Raw genomic sequence first — 21,341 nt, 5'->3', positions numbered from 1 at the left:
TTTAGGCTTTATTCCAGGAAAGTAAATGTCATTTACAGGGCTTTGTTCTCGTCAAAAACCTTAATATGGGTGTGGATTATAAGAATTCAGTGGATTCAGTTCATTTTTATTTCCCCTTACATGTTTTGGCAATTCAAGAAGAAAATGTATCCTGATTTTTAAGTTGGGAATGATGGCCCAATATTTTGTATAATGCAAAAATATTAAATGGGAGAAGAAGGGGAAAGGGAAGCAAAAAAAAACAAAAAATTCCATGACTCTCTCTGACAGAGGAGAGCTGGTACCACAGGAGAGCATGAGGAAGTGAGACTAAACAGCACTGTTCCTCATGGTAAATGGAGCATGTGAAAGCAAAGCCCAGACTCTCTCTGATCAACTCACATGAGGTGCTTATCTACTGTAACTGGAGCAGTGTAGCTTTTAGTGAGTTGAAACTGGCCATAAGAGGGAAAAACAGATCATACAGGTTTAATTTACACCCTTCTTTGTCTTTCCTGAGACTGTTGACAGTTCTGAGTCGCTGCCAAATTCCTACAGATCTCTGAAACCCTACGTCTGTGCACACATTTGAGCAGTAGATGCCCTGCCAAAAGGGTGAGTCGACAGTAGCCTTGTGACAATTGATAACAAGTCTTTGGTTATCCTTTCAGATGTTAACTATCACTCAGAGAGACTGAATTTATTTATTATAGGCTATATGTCTGCTTCAGTTTTTGCCCTATTGCTTCACAAGTGTGGCAGGTGGTTACGGAAAATGCAGGCACCACAACCAAAGAATTAAAAAAAATTCCTAAAAAGGAAAGGATTGAAAAATGGCAACAGGAAATAAATATAAGACTTCAGTGTCCCTGCTGGTTCTTAGCAACATGTACAGTGAAATACCTGTGGTAAGGTGTGGTGTTAAACAATGGTTGTCATCGTTCTGAAATGCTGTAGCCCGGGAAGCCCAGAAGAGGTAGAGCATAACACATCAGTACAATAACTCATCTAAAAGATGAGTTTTTTTTTTTTTTTTTTAATTATATGTTTATCACCTTTGAGTATGTTTTTAAAAAGATGAAAAGAAAAAAGAATAAACTTGCACATATAGCTTGGGCTCAGATTTACTCAGGATAAATGGATAAATGATATAATGATGCCAGGGAGGCGGTTGTGAACAAAAGTAAACTTTGACTTCAGGGTATTCTGCAGACAAAACTAATTACACCCCCCCCTCCCCCCACACACACACACACACACACATATTTCTCCTGCTGGAAACATTGTCCAATTTGTCAGTAGACCTGGTGATTTCTTGTGTGCGTGTCTAATTTTCGATTATCAGCACAGTAGGCCAGTGTTTGTGCCAGAGAATTCGTGATCAAATTCTCTTCCCTCAAAACCACATGTCCAGAAGCACAGATTTTTGAGTGTTGGCAACATGTGGGCTGTGGTAGACGTGTGCCTTCCGGGGAAGGAGAGAGGTGCTACAGAGATACGGCTTCCGGTGTAGTCCGGCGCTAAGAGTCCATTAGTGTGTGCTTACTTCCTTCTGTTTCAGCTTCTGATTTGAATAGGGCCGACTAAATAGAGTGCAGTTGTTACCAGACAGGCATAGATGAAAAAGCCCTGTTACTGCTTGCTGTTTGTAAAAAGAGTGCTCTCAGATTGGGCCTCAAGTTACCTAGTTGGAAGAGAAATTACTTTTCAGTTTGCCTGGTGTGGCCAAGTGTGGTGTGGCATGGGTGGAGAGTGACAACTGTTTTGCAGGCCAGCCAATCTAAACAATAAATGCTGGCATTTAAAGGTGCTTATAGGCTAATATCACACAGGTTGCTGTTCATACATAAAACCATTATCAATGTTCTGAACTGCCACCCTGTCACCATAGTAGCATATACCACAGAAACACGGTAACTCTTTATTGTTCTTTATTTTTTTATTTTTATTCCACTTTCTCCCCAGTTTGGAATGGCCAATTCCCTGAATTCTGGAATGTCCAATTTGTCATCATCGATGTTCGGTCCCATTGCACAACCCCCACTGTCAAACCGGGAGAGCGTGGACAAGCACGTGCCCTCCTCCGAGACACGTGATGTCAGCCGCTGCTTCTTTTTGCACTGCGGTCCACAAGCTAAGCTAGCACTGAGATGAGTCTGAGGGAGACATTTCGAATGCAGCTTTGGCACATGGACCACAGGCGCCCGATCGACCAGCAGGGCTGGCTGTTGCTAATGGGACCGAAGCCCTTGCCAACGTACCCACCCCTATCCCTGGCAGAACAAAGCCAATGTGTTCCGCCTGTGAGCTCCCGGTCACTGTCGGCTAGTGACACGGTCGGGTTCTAACCTGGGCCGTAGCGCTCAGTCTGCACTCAGAATGAGTGCTTTCACCGACTGAGCCACTCGGGAGCCCCCTTTATTGTTCTTTCTATTAGGGTTGGGTAAATGAATGGAACTTCACTTCATCACAACATCCTCCCAAAAAAGTGCCAAAGGGGGAGGAGGTGTGCAGGGTTATTAATTTCCAATTCTTCCTGTGTGTGTGTATATATATATATATAATATATATATATATATATACACACACACACACACATTATATGAACAAAAGTATTCGGAGGCCTGACCATTACATTGTAATGACATTGTATTCAAATACATATACTTTAATATGGAGTTGGTCCTCCTTTTGTAGCTATAACGGGCTTTCCACAAGATTTTGGGGTGTTTCTGTGGCAATTTGTGCCCATTCATTCTGTAGAGCATTTATGAGGTCAGGCACAGGCCTGGCTCGCAATCTCCATTCCAGTTCATCCCAAAGGTGCTGGATGGGGTTGAGGTCAGGGCTCTGTGTGGGCCAGTCAAGTTCTTCCACACCGAACTCATCAAACCATGTCTTTATAGTCCTTGCTTTGTGCACTGGGGCACAGTCATGTTGGAATAGAGAAGGGCCTTCCCCAAACTGTTGCCACAAAGTTGGAAGCATAGCATTGTCTTGGTATAGCTATGTCAAAAATGTCTTGGTATGCTGAAGCATTAAGATTGCCCTTCACTGGAGATAAGGGGCCTAGCCCCTTGATTGACAATGCAAGATCTCTGGTCGGAAATACTCCCAGACTGCCATTCCAGAACTGTATAATAAAGTGTGAAGTTCAGACTGCACTCAAGGGAACAGAATTTATTGCTTACTAAGTACTTGGCAGGTATTACTGTGGTGCCTTATGTGTCATTAGCACCATGCTTCATTGACTCCTATGGAGTCAAAGTGTAAGAAGCACTGCCCGAGCATACAGTGTGTGGTGGTTTATTGTTTTTATTTAATGTTAACAATAAAGATAATATATATGAGGAGTTGGTAACAAATCCTTTATCCGAGATTTGCTGAAAAATACCCAGTCCCGTCTGTTCCCACATGCTGAAAATCCAGTTTGTCTTATTTGGAGTACAGTCTCAATCCCCTGCTATAAGCAATACATGGGTTAAAGATCTCTGGCGTGCAGAGATTTTAGATCAGGCAATGAATTACTAGCGTATACCAGACCGGAACGCAATTCTGTTAAAAAGTATCACTGACGTGGTGTTTTTTCAGATGAGTTTTAACCAATGGTAGCCTGTTTAGGCGACGTACTGGCACAATCGGCAACTAGTTTCAACTTTCTGTGAGGCGGTGCCAGGAAGTATTTCAGTATTACAGCGGGGACTGTATCAGTTGACTACTGCTCCGTAGGCTAGGATGCGTTGAAATAGATGGAGCATGGAAGCGAAGCTTGTGAAGGTTGGCGCAGACACAAGCACAGTAGAACGGGGGGTGAAAAATAAACGGCGATAGACGTTATAACGGACAAGCGTTCGGCTTATGTTGTCACAAATTAAACGAGACTGGGACCTGTGTGGGCCAAGCGGAAAAAGGCATTGTCTCGGCATGATACAGATCCCCTCACACAAAGCAGCTGTTCGGGCTCTTCGTCAACGTTGCCAGGAGCTGTGGCCACTGTAGCTGCTGCCACTTCATCCATCCAAGACCGCGTGTGCAATCAAGTCTGCGTTTGTGCATTTATAGTCTTTCAGGATAGCGCCAGCGCTAGTTGACCTGTGCAAAACGTTCTCACAGGACAGAACTGCGCTCTCCAAAGTCAGCGTGTCAAACACACAGGCCAGCTACGTATCCACTCACGGCATTGCCTGTCACGTTAGGCAAAGTTTAGCGCACAAGCTGTCAAAACCGATGTTTCCACTGAACGTTTACGAGTCGACAAATCGCAGCATGGACAGAATTCTCAATGTCTAGGTCCGATTCTATGATGTCTTGGACAAAGTTGTAACACAGCATCTTGCTACTCGACCAACTTATTGAAGTTGCGATTTTCATTTTTAATAGCGTTTGAGAAAAAGGGAAGCACTTTAAATTTGTGCACTGTGATACAAAATTGTATTAATTGTATATTTTTTTAACAATTTTAAATTAAAGCTGTTGTGGTAACGCTAAATTTACGTGTGTCCTATTTCAGGCTCAGAAAATAAATTGTTGCTTTAAGCCCTGGTAATACCAGAATTCATGTCTAGTTTTTGAGTGTGTCATGTCACATTTTCTGCCTCTTTGCACCAAAAGCCAAAGTTGTTAGTGCACATGCTTCCATTTCCCACTCGGTAGATCTCCATTTAGTAGAATCGTCTTTCAGCCAGGTTATAACAAATTGTTTTTGTGCTGCAAAATAATGATTTTGGAGGTTATTGATATTTCTTAGCAATAGTTCAGCTCTTTTGGTGTAACCTCCCATAAGTAGTTATTTTTCATTGCATCCCATTTTAAAAGAGGCTGGTAGCATTTGAAACAAAAATTGTCATTGTTTGAAGCCTGGGTTAGTCCTAATTACAACACTGCAGACATTTTTTGTTTTCCTTGTTGTCTACAGTAGCAACGTTGGCAGCCATTGCTATGAAATTAAATTCCGTAGTCAGAGAAACAGCACATGTAATACACTTCTGTTGCTACACTTGCATGAACTTGTTGCTATGTGGGCTGAATGTTTTCAGGGTGTCATTTCTCCCAGGGAACTTTTGGAACCTGTTATTTTGCCTTTGACAACCCACTTATCCAAAGAGGTAGGTGGCTGGTAAAAGTTCAAAGGTAGTTTTTACGAAATAAATGTTTTGCCCCAGTCAAATGTCACACACTATGCTGACTGAGAGATGTGGGCTCACTAACTCAGCCTTTCTCATTCTGAACCCAGTTGATCACTTAACCACATTCAGACATTGAGCTGGTGCATTTCTGGAGATAGAATCTTTGACTGTAGCTAAGTGTTTCAATTAATCAGGAAGTGCATGTGATAAAACATTCATTCATGTTGCTAGTTTAAAGTTCTCAAGTTGGTAGAGTGTGTCATGCCTGGTATTGATACAGAACATTGGCCGATGTGCTTTTTAAAAAGTAACATATTTTTAATATTTATACTCAGCATTTATTCTAATACGTGTTCAACATCGATTCTCAAGGTGAATGCTGTCTATTTGTAAAACAGTGTAATGTGTCTTAATGCCTAGTATATTTTACATTTTTCTTTTGTAAATTACAGGCAAGTGCAACTGACAATGTTTGACACTGCAGAATCACTGAGTCGAGACTGATGCAGTGTGCAAGTTATGAAAACAGGGAATCATAGTTCAGATTACAGATGGATTATTAGCCTGATATGACCAACCTAGCTGCAAAAGCTTTGAGTTGCTCCCACATCACCCAGCTATTCTTTACACTTACATTGTTGATTGCTTCAGCTTGGCCTCCAAGAATGACGCAGATAAACATTTGTGTTCTCACCCAAACTCAATAGGTTCCTTACCCTGCATTTCTACCTGCAGTTTGCTGTTGCCTTGGTGCACATGTTTTGTCATTGTCTGCCATAGCTACTTGCATGCTTCTTATAAGATGTAGCTCCTGATTTTTTTCATTTTTTGTTTTAGTATCCAATTCACTATCTATATATACTGTACGAATTATTGAATCTGTGCAACATATGGAGTATTGGTTTGACAAAAAATGATATATTAGTTGGTGGCAGTCCTCAGCTTGGCTCTTGCTTTTTGCTAAACTTAGTCTGAAATGCCAAAACGGATCATGATTCGTGATTCCAGCACGCACACACTGACTTAAAACAAGAATTGCAGCAAAGTCATAATGGTACCGATTAGGTAAATCTTGGTGCTAAAATTATACTCTGCATTCTAACCTTGACACCTGCCTGTACTTTCAGGAATGATATAGCTCACAGTAGGGGATTTTTTTTAGTGGCGTTCCAGTGGTCATGCGTTTGACTTGTTCATATGGGTAGTTGTTAAGAAGTTGTAATTGTACACCACATCCGCCATGATTGTGATCAGTATGCTGCTCCTGCCCAAGCTACCTCAGTTATTAGAGGAAGTGTATTAGTCAAACTGCCTGGTCAGCAAGAAGCATTGTCCTCCAGTGGTGACCTCCATGCTCACCTCACTACCTTTGCTCAAGTGGATTCTTGGGGAAATGGGAAATGGACCACAAAGATGGCCAAGCTAGAAGTCACGCTCCTGAATTTTAAATGTTGTGATTGTTAGCTGCTAAGGACACAAATTAAAACTCATTCTACTCTATTCGTACTGGAGGACTAATCATACAATACAAATTAGATGACCGCTCAAGCCCAGTTCCATTCGGTCCCTAATTTGCATTACGTTGTTTTTTCAGAGTTTACTCTGGAAAAACTCTTGCTAAAATTCTGCTTGCTACTAATATCAGAGTAGCTATGGAAAAATGTATCCTGAAGTGTAGTACCACTACCCAAAAGCATTTTTCAATGGATCCCATAGACTGGGAAGCAAATGTGACTGCATTTTAATAGGAGTGGGAAAAGAAGGTGAAGTCTGCTGTTTGGGGAAACTGCAGTCATCTGTCATGTTGACTGCAGGTTATTTTGTCAAGGGCATTTCATAATTCTGCTACAAAATACTGCCTTCGCAGCTGAAGTCATTCCCTTGAGTTAACCAAAACATGTGTGTAATTATAGTGTTATTTGACTCTCTGCAGTTCTGTGGAAACCACTCAACTTAAGCATTGACTGGAATAAAGAGGAGAGTACAAAGGGTGGGGCTGTGGAAATGACTTGTGCCAGGATGTTTTAATTGCATTCTTCAAAGTACTCCCCTACTTGTTTTCCTTTCTCTGGCACAGCCAAACTGGTAAACTGATGTTGCTGCAGAGGCACAAATGAAAATTACTCCGTTTGTATCCAACAGCTACCTTCATTAAGTAATATCACAAAAGTCTATAATCCAAATATTTTCCCCGTTCAGCCCGTTGCTAATATTTTCCCTCATTCTTCCATTACAGCCGTCTTCACCTCAACAAGAAGACCACAGACAAGCAGCCGTACAGTAAACTTGCTGGGGTGTCACTGCTAAAGCCTCTAAAAGGAGTGGACCCCAACCTTATCAACAACCTGGAGACCTTCTTTGAACTTGACTACCCAAAGGTACCTCATCTATACTCCATTTTACTATGAGATCACTGCTCTATCTAGGTTTGTTTGCTTAAGGCATTAAGTAGTGTCTAAACAAAGGTGAGTTTGCTGTTATCTGGCAGGTCTATTCTCTGCTGTTGGGTTTAATGTATTTGCAGTCCTGTGAAAAATGTCCTCATTCCCACAGAACAGCAAAAGTAGAACAGTGCTATCAAAATGTGCTTTGGAAAGGTTGTGTAAAGGAGCTAAAAATGCCGAGTTCACAAATGTTTTCATGGATAAACAACATGTTTTGTTAAAGAATTGATTGCTGTTGGGGCGGGATACCTGATAATTTTGAGTTCATTTTGAGTTTATTTGCAAACTGTTACAAAGCAGTGTAATCTTGATGGGGCACTCCGCTTATAAGAAATACTGATGCTAAGATCAACTGCACATAGTGAACTAGAAAAGCATTCCTGTTCTAATGATGTTTAAAAAATCTACTTATGAATCAGTTTGGACTCACAACATATAATATCTCTTATCTCACACTAATTATCAAAGCATGTAGCATATAAACTATTTTTAGAAAAAGGTTGTGCAGTTTAGCTAAGTGCCAGCTGCCATTACAGGAATGAGAGAGACTTTAATGGTGTCTTCTTTAGTCTCATGATGGTCTTAAGACCAATAAAATAAATGCAGCTGGGAGATTGGGCATTCCACTGGCTAGACTGTGTGAGATTCTGTGAAGGACTAAGGAGACATCACATCTGTATGTGATCAAATAGATACATTTAAGGCACCACAGCTACAATTATATATATATATACATTTATTTATGTAGCTCAAATTTGAACTTGATGGGCATTTCTTAATGAAGAACAAAGCATTTAAAATAAGAACTTTTAATGATGTTTATGAACATTGTTGCTTGATTTTTGTATAGGAAAGCATACACCATCAAGTGGATGTAAATGGCCTTACTGTGTCCCTCGGAAAATGAAGCCCCTCATCTCACGACACACACTTTACACCTTGTTGCTGTATATGGCTTCTCCACCTTTTCAGTGCACATGGCTCCCCTACACCTCTGGTCATCCTAGAACATAGTATGCCTTTCTTTCCTTGGAGTTTATTGGGAAAATGCAGTAGTTTAGTGTTTAAATCTGGAGGGGAGTGGCCAATGGAAATGGTACTGCATCAGTGTCTATGTCCCCCATTTTTGCAGTCTGATTACAAAGGTTCCTTTTGTGATAAACTGTAGTGCTTATTCTATTAGCTGTATTTGATTTTGATAATACAATTGAGATAAACCTCAAACAAAAATGCTTAACATGGCACAACCAGCAAAATGGCAGAGCTTAAAGGAGGCACATACACAATTGCTTATTTTTCATTCTCCAAGGCACTGTTATGTGGTGATATGACCTATTATTCTACACGGCCAACAGGAGGCTGGTATTTTTCCAGTGAACTAAGTGATACTTTGGAGTGCCTGGGAACTACCTACTGTACACAACGCTTTTGTGTGGCTCTCACAACTTGCATAGCCTAAACTTGTTTAAAACATTTCATATAGTCCAGCCAAATTTTTTGCAGGACAGGCACGTTTACAGTTGAGCAGTGATGGATGTTCTCTACACATTACCTCAGTATGACTCACCTTCCATGGCTGACTTTCAAACATAATCAGTGGCACTCCTCAAATGGGCGTTTTCTTTGTACAGGTATTTTGAAGTTATCACTGCTGTGAAAGAGAAGGGATCAGGTGATCGGCTTGCTTGGGTTCACAGTTTTGTGTGCACGGGTGACCGTTTAATATCTGCCTTAAAAATGCAAGCAGTGTAAACCTAGTACATTGTAGATAAGCTCATATGTGCCTTCGACACATGTGTCAATATGTTTGTATGAAAATATCTGACCTCACTAGAAAAATGAGAGCCACACCACAAAAATCTCTTATGAAACAAGTGTTATTTTGATATGTGGATTATTAGGATGCATTTTTTTTGTTTTTGTCAAACTTTTACAAAGTATGTGAAATGGCGGAAAACTGTAGAGGGCATACAGGGAGGTTTGTTTCTTGGCCAGCTCCAACTTGTTAGAATATTAAACTGGGTTTCCCCACCCTCAACAGGACTCCCAGTGTGACAAATGGTAGCAGGCCAGCACTGTGTGGTGCTATTATAGAGTTCCTGAGTCAAGCTCAGCAGGTCTTCACATTTTATTAGAGTTGAACATAAGATGTCTACGGCAGAATAAGATCAGATAATTATCTCCTGTTGCCATCCAGCACGTAGCGGCACACCCAGGCGCTACCCTATTACAAAACCACGTGGTGCTGCTTGGTTTCGCAGCGTTTGGCAGGAACCCTGACAAGGTCCCATGGTGCAGCGTTAATGACACTGCAAGCCGACAACAACGCAGTTAACACCACTCCCAGAGGGCTGGTCCATTCACGCCGGTCCATTCACGCCAGGCCCTGAAGACCCAGCCCTTGGTGAAGTCATCGGAGTCGGAGCCCTCTGCATGTCCAACACCCACAATCCTTTGTGCTCAGCTGAGTGACACATACTGAGTAAAATTTCACCCAGCCCCACAGTGTCCTCGTAGGCTGGACAGATTTCAAGTAGAACTTCCATTGTAGCAGAGCTGTGTTGTGTGACCAAAATGCAGCGTCAGTTTGGGCTCACTGAAATGCATTTGAATAGTTGCAGTGCCAGGTTTTGACAGGCAAATGAGACTTCTTTGAATAAGTTGCACTTAAGGACAGGGTTGCCATTTGAATAAAACAAACCCAGGGAAAGTGTTCGGTTGGAAGTACCAATCTTTTCTCAATCGGACCTTTTGGGGTCCATGGTCAAACATTTGCCATTCATTTCAAGATCTAAATAGATGCACGGGTACAAATCCACGACTGATATTTTTTGGAAACTCACTTTAGGTGCCCTTAAATTAGTGTTAAAAATAAAATTTTAGCTGTGGACTTGAGACCGCTTGAAGACTGTTTGATTGCTCCCCTTAGATTGCATAATGGCTCAGGTATGTACTCAGCTTCCAGTCGCCTCAGTCATCCCTATGTGGGCAGTTGGAATTGGCTGCTGGTAAAATATTAGCTAGTGAGAAGCAGCAGATTGGCTTGTGCTCACTATTGGTTTGTGACTTAACGTAGCAATAGATCAGTGAGACTCTCATACACTACCAGTCACGGACACATTTTAAAAATTCTTAATGCTTCAGTCTCTACAGCAAAACGATTTTATTTTTTCTATTTGGTGTCTTGTCGGAAGCACACAATGGCTCCACCCATTCATTGGCCTAGATGGCAGTGTGCAGAAGGGATTCTGGAAGTCCACTTGTAACCTCAAGCCTGCAAGATCAATTCTTCGGCGAGGAACGTAACCTGAATTGCTCCAGGTTTCAGATTTCACATGGATGTTTATTGGAAATGGTAAATGGATGAGACGTAAACAGCCCTGTATAACGGCATATGCTGAGAAAATAAATAATGCAGTGTAATTCCTGAAGGGCTCGGGGCTCTGGGGTATTACCAGGCCATCTTGTAATCTGCTGCTTTTGTGTTGCCTCAATCAAATGTACCCTGTTGCATTATTTATCGGGCCTCCAGTTTGTTAGAGAAAATGCATATCATACATAGTCATCTTGCGTCTTGTGTCACTGTTAAGGTCCGGATTAATTGGTAGCTCCTACTTATAACATAGCTGAATTCTTGAGCAAACTGTTTTTTTGCTTTTGACAGCATTCTCAGAAATCTATTAGATATATCCGTCCATACCATGTGTTACAAGAATGGTGTCCTGGATATAGCTAATGTTACAGCTGCTGTTATCTGGGTTTTCACTAGGGAATGATATGGTTGGAATGCAATCACCCAGGAGAGAATTATCCAGGAATTCAGGGGAGAATAGGGAGGGATAAGTCTCTTGGTACCACTATTATTCATGAAGGCAAAGACAGGGTAGTCTCCACCTGCCTTTTTCTGGATGCAGAGAACATTACATTATATTACTGGCATTTAGCAGACGCTCTGATCCAGAGCAACTTACACAGGTTACAATTTTTTACATGTTGCCCATTTATACAGGTGGATATTTACTGAGGCAATTGTGGGTTAAGTACCTTGCCCAGGGGTAGCGCAGCAGTGGCCCAGCAGAGAATCGAACCGGCAACCTTTTGGTTACAAGTCCTGCTCCTTAGCACTATCTTACAATGCCGCCCACAGAATATAGAACAATGTAGAGGGAAAACGTGTAATTTGTCATTAAAATGATAAATTATGTCCTAGAGAAATGTCCTTCAGCATAGGTTGGGTGTGCTTTTATGAACGCACACAACATATATGATGAAGAATGTCCTTTGCAGTTTTCTTGTGAGTTTCAGATATTTTCAAATCTGTGTTCCTCCATTTCTTAGTATTATGTTTGCCCTGTACTTCTGATGAGCACTGGCTTCTCTTTTACCAGCATGCCTTGCTGTTGGGATGCTCTTCATTTTGAGAATTAATGGGAGGGGGCGAGAGCTCGGTAACCCCCGCTCAGTCACGGAGTGTAACACGAGCTGTCAGATTATTACCATTCCACAGATAAAGCTGTATTATTCATCTGCTCTAGGCTCTTAGGAGATGATGTGCTCTGACCGCCGAGTTGAGTCATACTGAGTTTTAATAATACACAGCTGATCATTGACCTTTTATTTTTTTCAGAAAGCACAGTAAAAGAATATATACAGTGTTGGTATCTCCAAAATTAGTTGCTGCATTTTGAGACCAGCTAGAGTGAAAGGCGTAAACCTCTCATAGTCCTCCTCAAAGAGCACATGAAGCAGGCAAGTGAATATTGACTGACTGACACATATGTACGTGTGTGTGTGTGTGTGTCCATCACACATTTGACCTTCCGCATGGCCCTCCCTCAGGGACGGGGTCAGACTCACCCTATAACAGGCCTCCCTCGTCAGAGGCGGCCCGGCGGAATCGTCTGGGGAGACGCACAGGCAGCGGGCGGCCGCAGATGGAGCTTTCTGCTCCATTTTCCTGATTAAGCAGCTGGCAGAGGAGGCTGACACTGATTCGCGCCGAGAGAAGCCTCCTTCTGCCGGCAGCAGGACTGCGACCGGGGGGTGGGGGGGCAGCTCTGCCTCGTACCCCCCGCTGCTGTTGCCCAGAGCGTCTGCGTCATGCGGGTCAGCGGCGCGGGGAACCGCTGACATGCGAAAGCGCGTGACGCCGGCCAGCTAGCCGCTGTAGCGAAGCAGAGCCTCATAGCCAACCGGTCTCACTGCGGAGAGCTGGAGTCAGGGCTGTTCAGATAATCTGCAGCTTGTAATGCCACACCAACCAGTTAGTTATCCATTTGAAAGGTAAAGCATGCCCAAGAAGAGAAACTTCATTCACCCTCAGCAACAGTAATAGTGTTTTAAAATGCCTTACTAATTCTCAGTTTTCCTTGAGGCAAGTGTTGGTGTCAGTCAGTACACGATATCTGAGGACTCTTTGGATTGAAAAGCAGGTTTTACCAAGAGACAGGAAATTTAGTTCTGTATTTCGACACAAATGTCATCTCGGAGTCACCCAAGAGTGAAGATTCCAGGGCAATTAGGACATCTGTGTCTTTTTATTTTTTGATGCATGCATACATTTTTTGGTAAATGCTGTTTATTATATTATGTAGTCGCATAAGTGAAATGGCAGGTAACAACTGTTAGACTTTTATCCAACTAGAAACATCTGCTCCTGGGTTTGGGTAGTGGTGCTAGTGAAAGTGAAGAGAAGAGAAGAAAGCTATGTTTTGTGAATGGAAGGAAAGAATGTGATGTCATTCACACAAAGGGAGTTACTAAATCTATGCTGCACAAAACTGAACACTCCCAACATATTAATTTGTGATGAATCATTGATTCTTTATTTGATTTGCCATTAACGTGTTCTTCAGGAACGCAACAACACTGTTATAGAAAAACAGACTGTTTTCTTTTTAATGACAATGACCGTTAGTATCAGCCGCATGTCTTATTTCATCTGAATTTGGTCTGTGAATTTCCTGAAAATCCCCACTGACCTCCAGTGATTCCGGACACACCCATTTCCCTTCTCAATTTCGCCATCGTGGCTATCTGCAGCTTATCTCACTGTTTAAAAAAGAAACAGTGATGACCCATAGGGTACAGCTAGAAAAATTAATCACATTTCCCACTGAACTCCCAGCCTCAAACGGGTCAAGCGTGTCATAGCTGACTGACAGTGACATCATCCTCACCTTTGACCTCTCCCAGTACGTTTGCAAAATTAACTGCAGAGTCAGAAGCATTCCTCAGGCACATACTCCTCTTGGCAGCTCTTTGAAACATTTCCATCAGCGCTGGTCATTTGACTCTGTTGTTTGAAGGTCAAATTACTAAGACCGGAAGAGGTTTAGTATAAGTGGTTAAACGTGGAGTAATTTCATTTGACATACATTTCTGTATACGAAAATCTTGTACACTTGTACACCATCTTGTACACTATGACAGTCTCAGGATATGACTCTTTGTGCAATTTACTGAACTTTATTTGAAGGCTATCAGGAGACAGCTGTATGACAAATATAGCCGTCTTAACACTGTTTCTCGATGGTAATTTCCTAGCTGCCGACCTGTACTATTTTAAGTCATCCATGATACTAGTAAAGACCATGTTTTTTATGGTTTTGATAGCTTTTAAGCTACTTTGCGCCAGCTGTCTATGAGTAAAACAACTTTTTTGGAGTGTTTTTTTTTTATTTATTTTTTTTTTTTTGTGAGACGAATTAAGTGCAAAAATTCATACAATACAGAAGATACAGGCATTTCATCCCTTATTTTTAGAATCTTTGAGTAGTGTAGTTATACGCAGTATTATGACCCTGGCATTATGATGTGTAGTATTGTGTGGGAAATGCCCACACTCTGCCTTGGTAATGGTGCAGGAGTGTGACTCCTGCCCATCCCTCCCCAGGCATCTGCCTGCCGCTCTGTCCACCGGACCGGGTGCAACGCCTCGAAGTATCTGTGGGCTTCGGCTGTGATGTCTACAGTGAGGCCAGAGGTTTGCGTTTGTGTCGGGTTCTTAGCTATTTTTGGTCTAGAGCAGGGGTGGCAGATGTTGGCCTAGAGAATTGTGTTTAAGCATTTTTTTTTTTTTTTTTGCCCCAAGCTTTCTAAGATACTGACTTCCTGACTCCGAATCAGTTTCCCTACTCCTGCCTGTTCTGCCATTCAGCCTGGTGATTGGTGAAAGCAGATGGCTTAATCCGTAGGCCAACAGGAAACCTATTGCAGAACAAGGGCTGACTCACCCTGATCCAATGCTGGGAACCACTTTCTTACTAAGCCTGTTTATAGGAAGGAATAGAATTGGTCTTACACATACATTTCAATTTGGTCGCTGTTATTCAGAGCAGAATACAAGGTAAGTGCATGCAACATTCCATTTACATCAGTGACCTCCAGTAGCTGCCCTTATCCAGAGCGACCCCAGAAGTAAAGCACAAAGGGCAACCAGAGAAGTGACACAAAATCCAAAGCAAACCAAAACCAGCCCACCAAAGGAAACACGAAACATCATCTACACATGACCAAGATGAATATTAAATAAACTATGTAATCACATAAAACAACGCTATTGACTTGTAAATACACTATATAGCCAAAGGTATGTGGACACCCCTCCTAAATATTGAGTTCGGGTGTTTCAGCCACACGGCGTTAACAGGTGCATAAAATCAAGCGCATAGCCGTGCAATCTCCATAGACAAACCTTGGAAGTAGAATGGGTCGTACTGGAGAGCTCAGTGACTTTAAACGTGGCGCTGTCATAGGATGCCATCTTTGCCACAAGTCAGTTTGTGAAATTTCTGCCCTGCCAGATCTGCCCCGGGCAACTGTAACTCCATATTTATGCCCATGGTTTTGGAATGGGATGTCCAATAAGCTCATATAGGTGTGATGGTCAGGTGTCCACATACTTTTGGGCATATAGTGTAAATTCATATTACAGTCAGGTAGGTAGAGCAAGGAGAGATAGAAGATATGCAGGACAGTGTACCTCCAGGAGTAGGATTGGGAAACACTGGTGTAAAGATATCACAGGTGTAATACAGTTGCACAGACTGATATTTAAATCTGTGGTGCCAGAGAACAATTCTGTACATTCCACTCTGCTGATAAAGGTCTAAGCAAACCACATTATAATGTGATGAGTGTTCAGTGAGTAAAGATAGTACACTGCACTGCAAGATCATTCAGTGGATAAAGGTGTATATGCCCACACTGCTAGGACATATGCAGATTATTGCTCGTGCACTACCTGAGGGTTAGCACTCACTGTTACAGTTGATTTATTTACATTTACATTACATTACATTTACATTTATTTACGTTTACATTTATTTATTTTTGAAGATACTCTTTTTCAGGGCAACCCTGTGACTGTATGGCAAAATAAATTGAAGGTGTATCACTGGTGCAGTAAGGATAGCCAGGAACACAGGAACTGTGTATAAACCTGAAAAACAGTGCTAAAATGTACAATGTTTTAGTGTGCATATAGTGGCAATTGATTATCATTGAGGGAAAAATATGTGCGTAATGCTTACTTTTACGTAGATCTTAATAATCTGTTGGAACAACATCATAAGTTTCACTAATCGGTGACTTGTGAGAGCAACGTTACCTTGCGTCACATTAAATGTACTGATGATGTCTAACTGTTAACTAAAAAAACAGCAAGCTATGCTGAATTTTGCTTGGGATTTCATGATCAGAGAGTGTGTGCTCAGTATGGTTAATGTCTGGAATGCGTGATGATTCAATTCAGGAAGTTCCTTATGTTGTAGGTCTTCAAAACAGGGAGGGAGACTGCAAAATTATGCTTTGGACTCATGCGATATTCTATAAGCATGGAAGACAATGGCAATCAGTTTAACTGACACATTTTTCCCTTTTTTAGTGTTTAATCTTCAATACAGTAAAATCTGAGTTTTGCTACATGTGGCACTACAGCCTTAGTGCAAGAGAGAGCCTTCTGAAAATTGGAAACAGACTTCGCAGTTACTCAGTTAAGCACTCATTTATTGCACATCCTTAGTCATGGAATATAATGCTGTCACATGGTGAATTTTGGTTTAAAATCACTGTGTGCTTAAGGCTTAAGACTAAAGTAGTGCTCTTTAGTGTGAAACTGTGGAATATAACCCCAGTAGTGAGTTATCCTAGCACCGCCTCAGGGTCTCCTGCATCCCTGTCAGTTCTGCTTATATTTCATTGAGCGGGTCACACCCTTAGCAGTGCATGCTGTATGGGTGCCCATGTGCCTGGATGGGGAAGGAACGGTTCTCGTGCACAGAGGTCTAAGGCTCAGTCTTGCCCTGCAGCTTGAGGTCAATACCTATTGTTTAAGGCAAACGGAAACGAAACAACCTGGAGTCCGAAAAGTGGTACAAACCTAAGACTGTGTCTGAGTTTCCTTCCTACCCTAGACCTACCCATCACTTGTTTTTATGCTGGTTGAAGAACAGAAGCCATGAACAATATTTTGGAACCGTTTTGTAGCGGTTAACTGATGTCTCTTGAGATTCCTGTTCTCGGTGTTCAAACAATACAGAGAAAAGAGTGCATGTGAACAGTCAGAATTTTCTGTCAAAATGTTAGCATTTCCTTTCATAATTGTTAAAAATAAACCTCTTGCACCAAATCCCATCATATCGTTTTTACAAAGGTCCTTTGTGTTGCAGAGAGAAACGTATTTCCTGCGTCTGCGTTGATGTACAATGACCTAATCAAACTCAAACACCATGAAGCACGTTACATGAGAATTATGACACTGAACTGAACCACATGACTTGACCACAAAGATTACCTTCATATGTTGCCACCTGAGCCTCTTTCTGCCAAACCAGCTAAGCAGCTCAAACATTTTCCCTATCTGAATGGTTTGTTGATGTACAAATGTCTTACTCATTTAACACCAAGATTTGATCTGCCTTCATTTGACTGCTTATAGCTTGGTTGCTTATTATAAAAATGCTTCAGTTCATTGGTTGCTTGGGCTCTGTTATTCCTTTGGTAACCTTGGCTCATGAGTTCACTACCCTGTCAACTCTCAACTTTGCTTTGTTTGCGCCAGGCAACCAGGTGATTAGCCTGGCTTGTTAGGGGCTCCTGGGTTTGACTATGGCTGGCGTAGAAGGAATGTGCTTATTTGGCGTTTGTGTTTCCTGGAATAGATAGGCCCAGTCCAGCCGTCAAATCTCAGAGAAGGGGGCTTTTATTTCCTGTCCTCATGGACAGAATTTTTGACAGCTCCTGATCCCCGGTTAATGAGTCCATGTGAGTGTCTGACTGTTTTGCATGTGAGGCTGTACAGTATGATCTCCCTCTTTGGTCTCCCCTCACATACTTTATACACAAACAGGAAGTGATTTCTGGGGTCAAAAAATAGTGTCATTCTATTATAGTCCATGGATGGAAATGCTTTTTTTTCCTCATTTTGCACAGCAGTTTTGTGAGACAGGTTTTCATTTGAAAAGCAGGTTTTGGGAGATTTGGGAGATGCATAGTGATTTTCTAATTTTTTTTGTGTATTGCTTGAGCTGTCAGGCTTGAGAGCTGTCAAATTTGTTTAAATAATAACTGGCAATCTTGCTTACATTTATGAATTACCATCAGCAGCCTTCCCACTGCCTTATAAGCCCAGATGCAGTTACTGTACAGTAGCTGGCAATTTGTTTTGAAACAGCTGTTTTTCATTTTCCTCTTCTGCATATATCATATTAACAATGAAATATGAGAGAATTTAAGTACAGGTGTCTTACAGTAGTCCAATAAATTCAAAATTCTATCGTGTTCATATTTCTCTGGGTATTTACAAGTTCTGTTCATTACAGTTAAGAGTATGGGATGTCTGATTATTTGGGGACAGTGCATCTTATCTTTTTCCCCTCACTCAGCAGTCTTGAATCCAGCTAATTTTCAACTGTTTTTTTTTCACCATTGTATGGCTGCAAAACAGACGTTAAAATTCCTGAAGTCACACAGTTTATCCTTATGTTTAGAGGTCACATTGCTGATAAGCAGTTGCCAACATGTCTTCCATCTGAACTTTTCTATACAAGCCATTTTGAAACATTTACAAGCAGGATCTTAACAACAGAATGCTGGGTAATGTTTTATGGAACAAAGTGTCATTTCCCACCCTCCAAATGCCATTTTTAGATGCAAAGAAAAAAAAAACTTCAAAGTTGTCCAGCTAAATTAAATTATGGCTAGGCTTATCTAGATAACGGATTTGACTCGTAGGTCAAGATTTAGTGCGGTCTGATTCTTTCCTTGTGGTCAGCAATATCTTCCACATGGCCCCTGATGTCACCTCTCAACTTTCTCCCCGATGGCCCACGTTGTTTTAATGTCTACCCTATGACTAGTAGCCTCTCAGACCAAGCTGTGGACCCTCCCCAAAATCATCTGTTACACAATTCTGTTATGAAAACACAAGGTGTCACAGTCACAGCTATTATAAATTAATTATTACAAGTGAACTTTGGTTTGGGAACCCTGTTAGTCTGAGCAGGCTGTGGGTATTGTATTCCAGTTACACAGCCATTCATAAAGTTCATGTATAGATGCTGTCATCTTGCTATAGTGACAGCAGCAACACCTGAAAGATTTCCTGTACTTTTCTTGCTAACTGCTTACAGGGAGATGTAAATTTTTGTCTCAGCTGCTTATTTGGTTAAATAGTCATGTGATCCTTTTTCAAATTCCAGTGCCAAACCTGATTTTGTGCAATTTTGGGTATAGTCTACAGCAGCATACTTTTTTCATTAACCTTTTTATGTTATTAACATAAAACAAAATATTTTATGTTATTAACAATTTTGCTGCCACTGTATATATACTGGCTGGCAGCGGGATTAGTGTGAATGACCTAACCGGCCTTGCCTGAGCCACTTTTGAGACGGAAGCCTTTTCCAAAGCACTGAGAGGATGCAACACTGAAGTATTCCTGTGGTTTTCATGCTTCCATTACAGACATTCGTGCATCACAGAAAAATCATCCGTTATGCAGTGGTTCAGGTCAGATCCTAAAGCTTTTTCTGTGTGCCACGTGGTCAGTGCTTAAATTGGATTTACATTGTCGGTAATAGCCGAGGGAATGTGTGGGAATCCCCAGTGTTGCTGCAGCATCCGTACTGTGAATCATTCATTTTCCCAATCGTTTCTGAGCAGAGGGAAAGTAGTGGGAATGGGCCAGGCCACTCCATCAATGATTCATTGTTCCCGCTGTGTTGCCTGCCCCCAAATCCCCACCCCACCCCCAACAACCCTCTCTCCATTACCCAGCACAACAGAGGAGCCACGACCTCCTTGTTCTCTGAGCTGCGCATCCCTGACCATGCAGAAAAGGAGATTTTTGTGCAGCTCCTAGGTCTCCCATAATAGTCATGGTAACACTGCCTCTAATTAGTGCCGCCGAGAGCCTGAGAGTGTCATTAATTCACAATGGATCCCTGTCGCATTGTGAGCTGTGGAATGCAGATGTCTGCAGTCAACCTGAATGCTCTGCAAAGTGTCCACAGAGAACAGGCCAGCTCTCTCTGTAAGAGCCCTGCATAAGCTTCACTGCAGTAACTCACTGCCTCATTGCCCTGTGGTGATTGTTTTGAATGATAAGTTTGAACGCTACAAGTTTAAATGACCGATAATGTTGACGAATGACAATATTGTTTTCAGGTTTGAATGGAGGTTCAAAACAGACCGTGCTGTTTGAAGGATTATACTCTTAACAGCTGTGTGAATAGATTGTAACAGTCCCCTGTCTAGCGCTCCATAAAAGTTCACGAAAATGGAGTCATTGGTATTTACAGAAGTCACCCTCACTTATTCCAGTTGGCAGCAACACACAGGTCCACATCCATGCACAGTAATAGCAAGCACTCCTTCATTGCTGACTAACGCATACACATCAGAAAACAAGAAAACACAAGAAAGTTGTTAACTGAGGTGGAATTTTTGTATTCAAGACTTCAAACTAAATTGTAATCAGTATCAAACCCTGTTTCATGTTTTTTTAAAATGTTTTTCTCTCTCTAAATCCAAAGCTACATAAAAATCTGTCCACCTGGTTTGCATGTGTAATTTCTGTTGAGCCCCCCCCCCAATACTCTCTGACTGAAATATGATTGCCATGTGAATTAACAAGGTACCTTTCCTTTCTTTCTCTGTAGTATGAAATTCTCCTCTGTGTCCAAGACCATGATGATCCTGCCATTGATGTTTGTAAAAAGCTTCTGGGCAAATATCCCAACGTTGATGCAAGATTATTTATAGGTAAGTACTAAACAATGCTTTTACATGTGAATGTACAGCCATTTCCCATATTTAATGTATAGACATGCATGCATGTGCATACATGTAAACTCTCTGGTGCATTCTGGTCATTAATTATTAAATGTGTTTAAATGTAATGTATGAAATGTATGAAATTGTGTTTGGGTGTCTGCAAAAGCGCCAGACTTGTCAGCCCTGTGACAATATACAATATGTGTCATAACTTGTCAGAGAGATGTTTTCCTTGGCTCTCAATCTTAAAATAATAACCTTAGTATTAAGATTTAGTATGCCTAGTCCATCAAGAAACCATTCATGTGGTAAAGTACCTAGATGACTTAAGATGGCCTGCACTGTGCACCATGGTTGGCAGATTTAGAAATGAAATGGTACAAAGATGTTATTAACGTTCCGTTTTTAACCGCGCAAGACCTGATATTGTATATTTAAACTTCATAATTTTGCTTTTCAATGTATATGTGGTGCCTTATCAACAAATTGGGCATGGGTGCAGGTGAAATTTCCA

General features: G+C 41.5%; 1 protein-coding gene across 1 annotated transcript in view; it reads left to right on the top strand.

The window, feature by feature from the left end:
- ugcg (UDP-glucose ceramide glucosyltransferase) overlaps nt 1–21,341 on the top strand; it is a 40,402-nt gene that overhangs the window by 8,047 nt on the left and 11,014 nt on the right. Inside the window, exons 2-3 of the mRNA XM_036530033.1 lie at nt 7,342–7,483; nt 20,713–20,815. Of these exons, the coding sequence (XP_036385926.1) occupies nt 7,342–7,483; nt 20,713–20,815 (245 nt within the window). The remainder of the gene's footprint in view (nt 1–7,341; nt 7,484–20,712; nt 20,816–21,341) is intronic.

The sequence above is a fragment of the Megalops cyprinoides genome, chromosome 5, assembly GCF_013368585.1.
Source record: "Megalops cyprinoides isolate fMegCyp1 chromosome 5, fMegCyp1.pri, whole genome shotgun sequence".
NCBI lineage: Eukaryota > Metazoa > Chordata > Actinopteri > Elopiformes > Megalopidae > Megalops > Megalops cyprinoides.
This window is presented reverse-complemented; position numbering and strand designations above follow the sequence as displayed.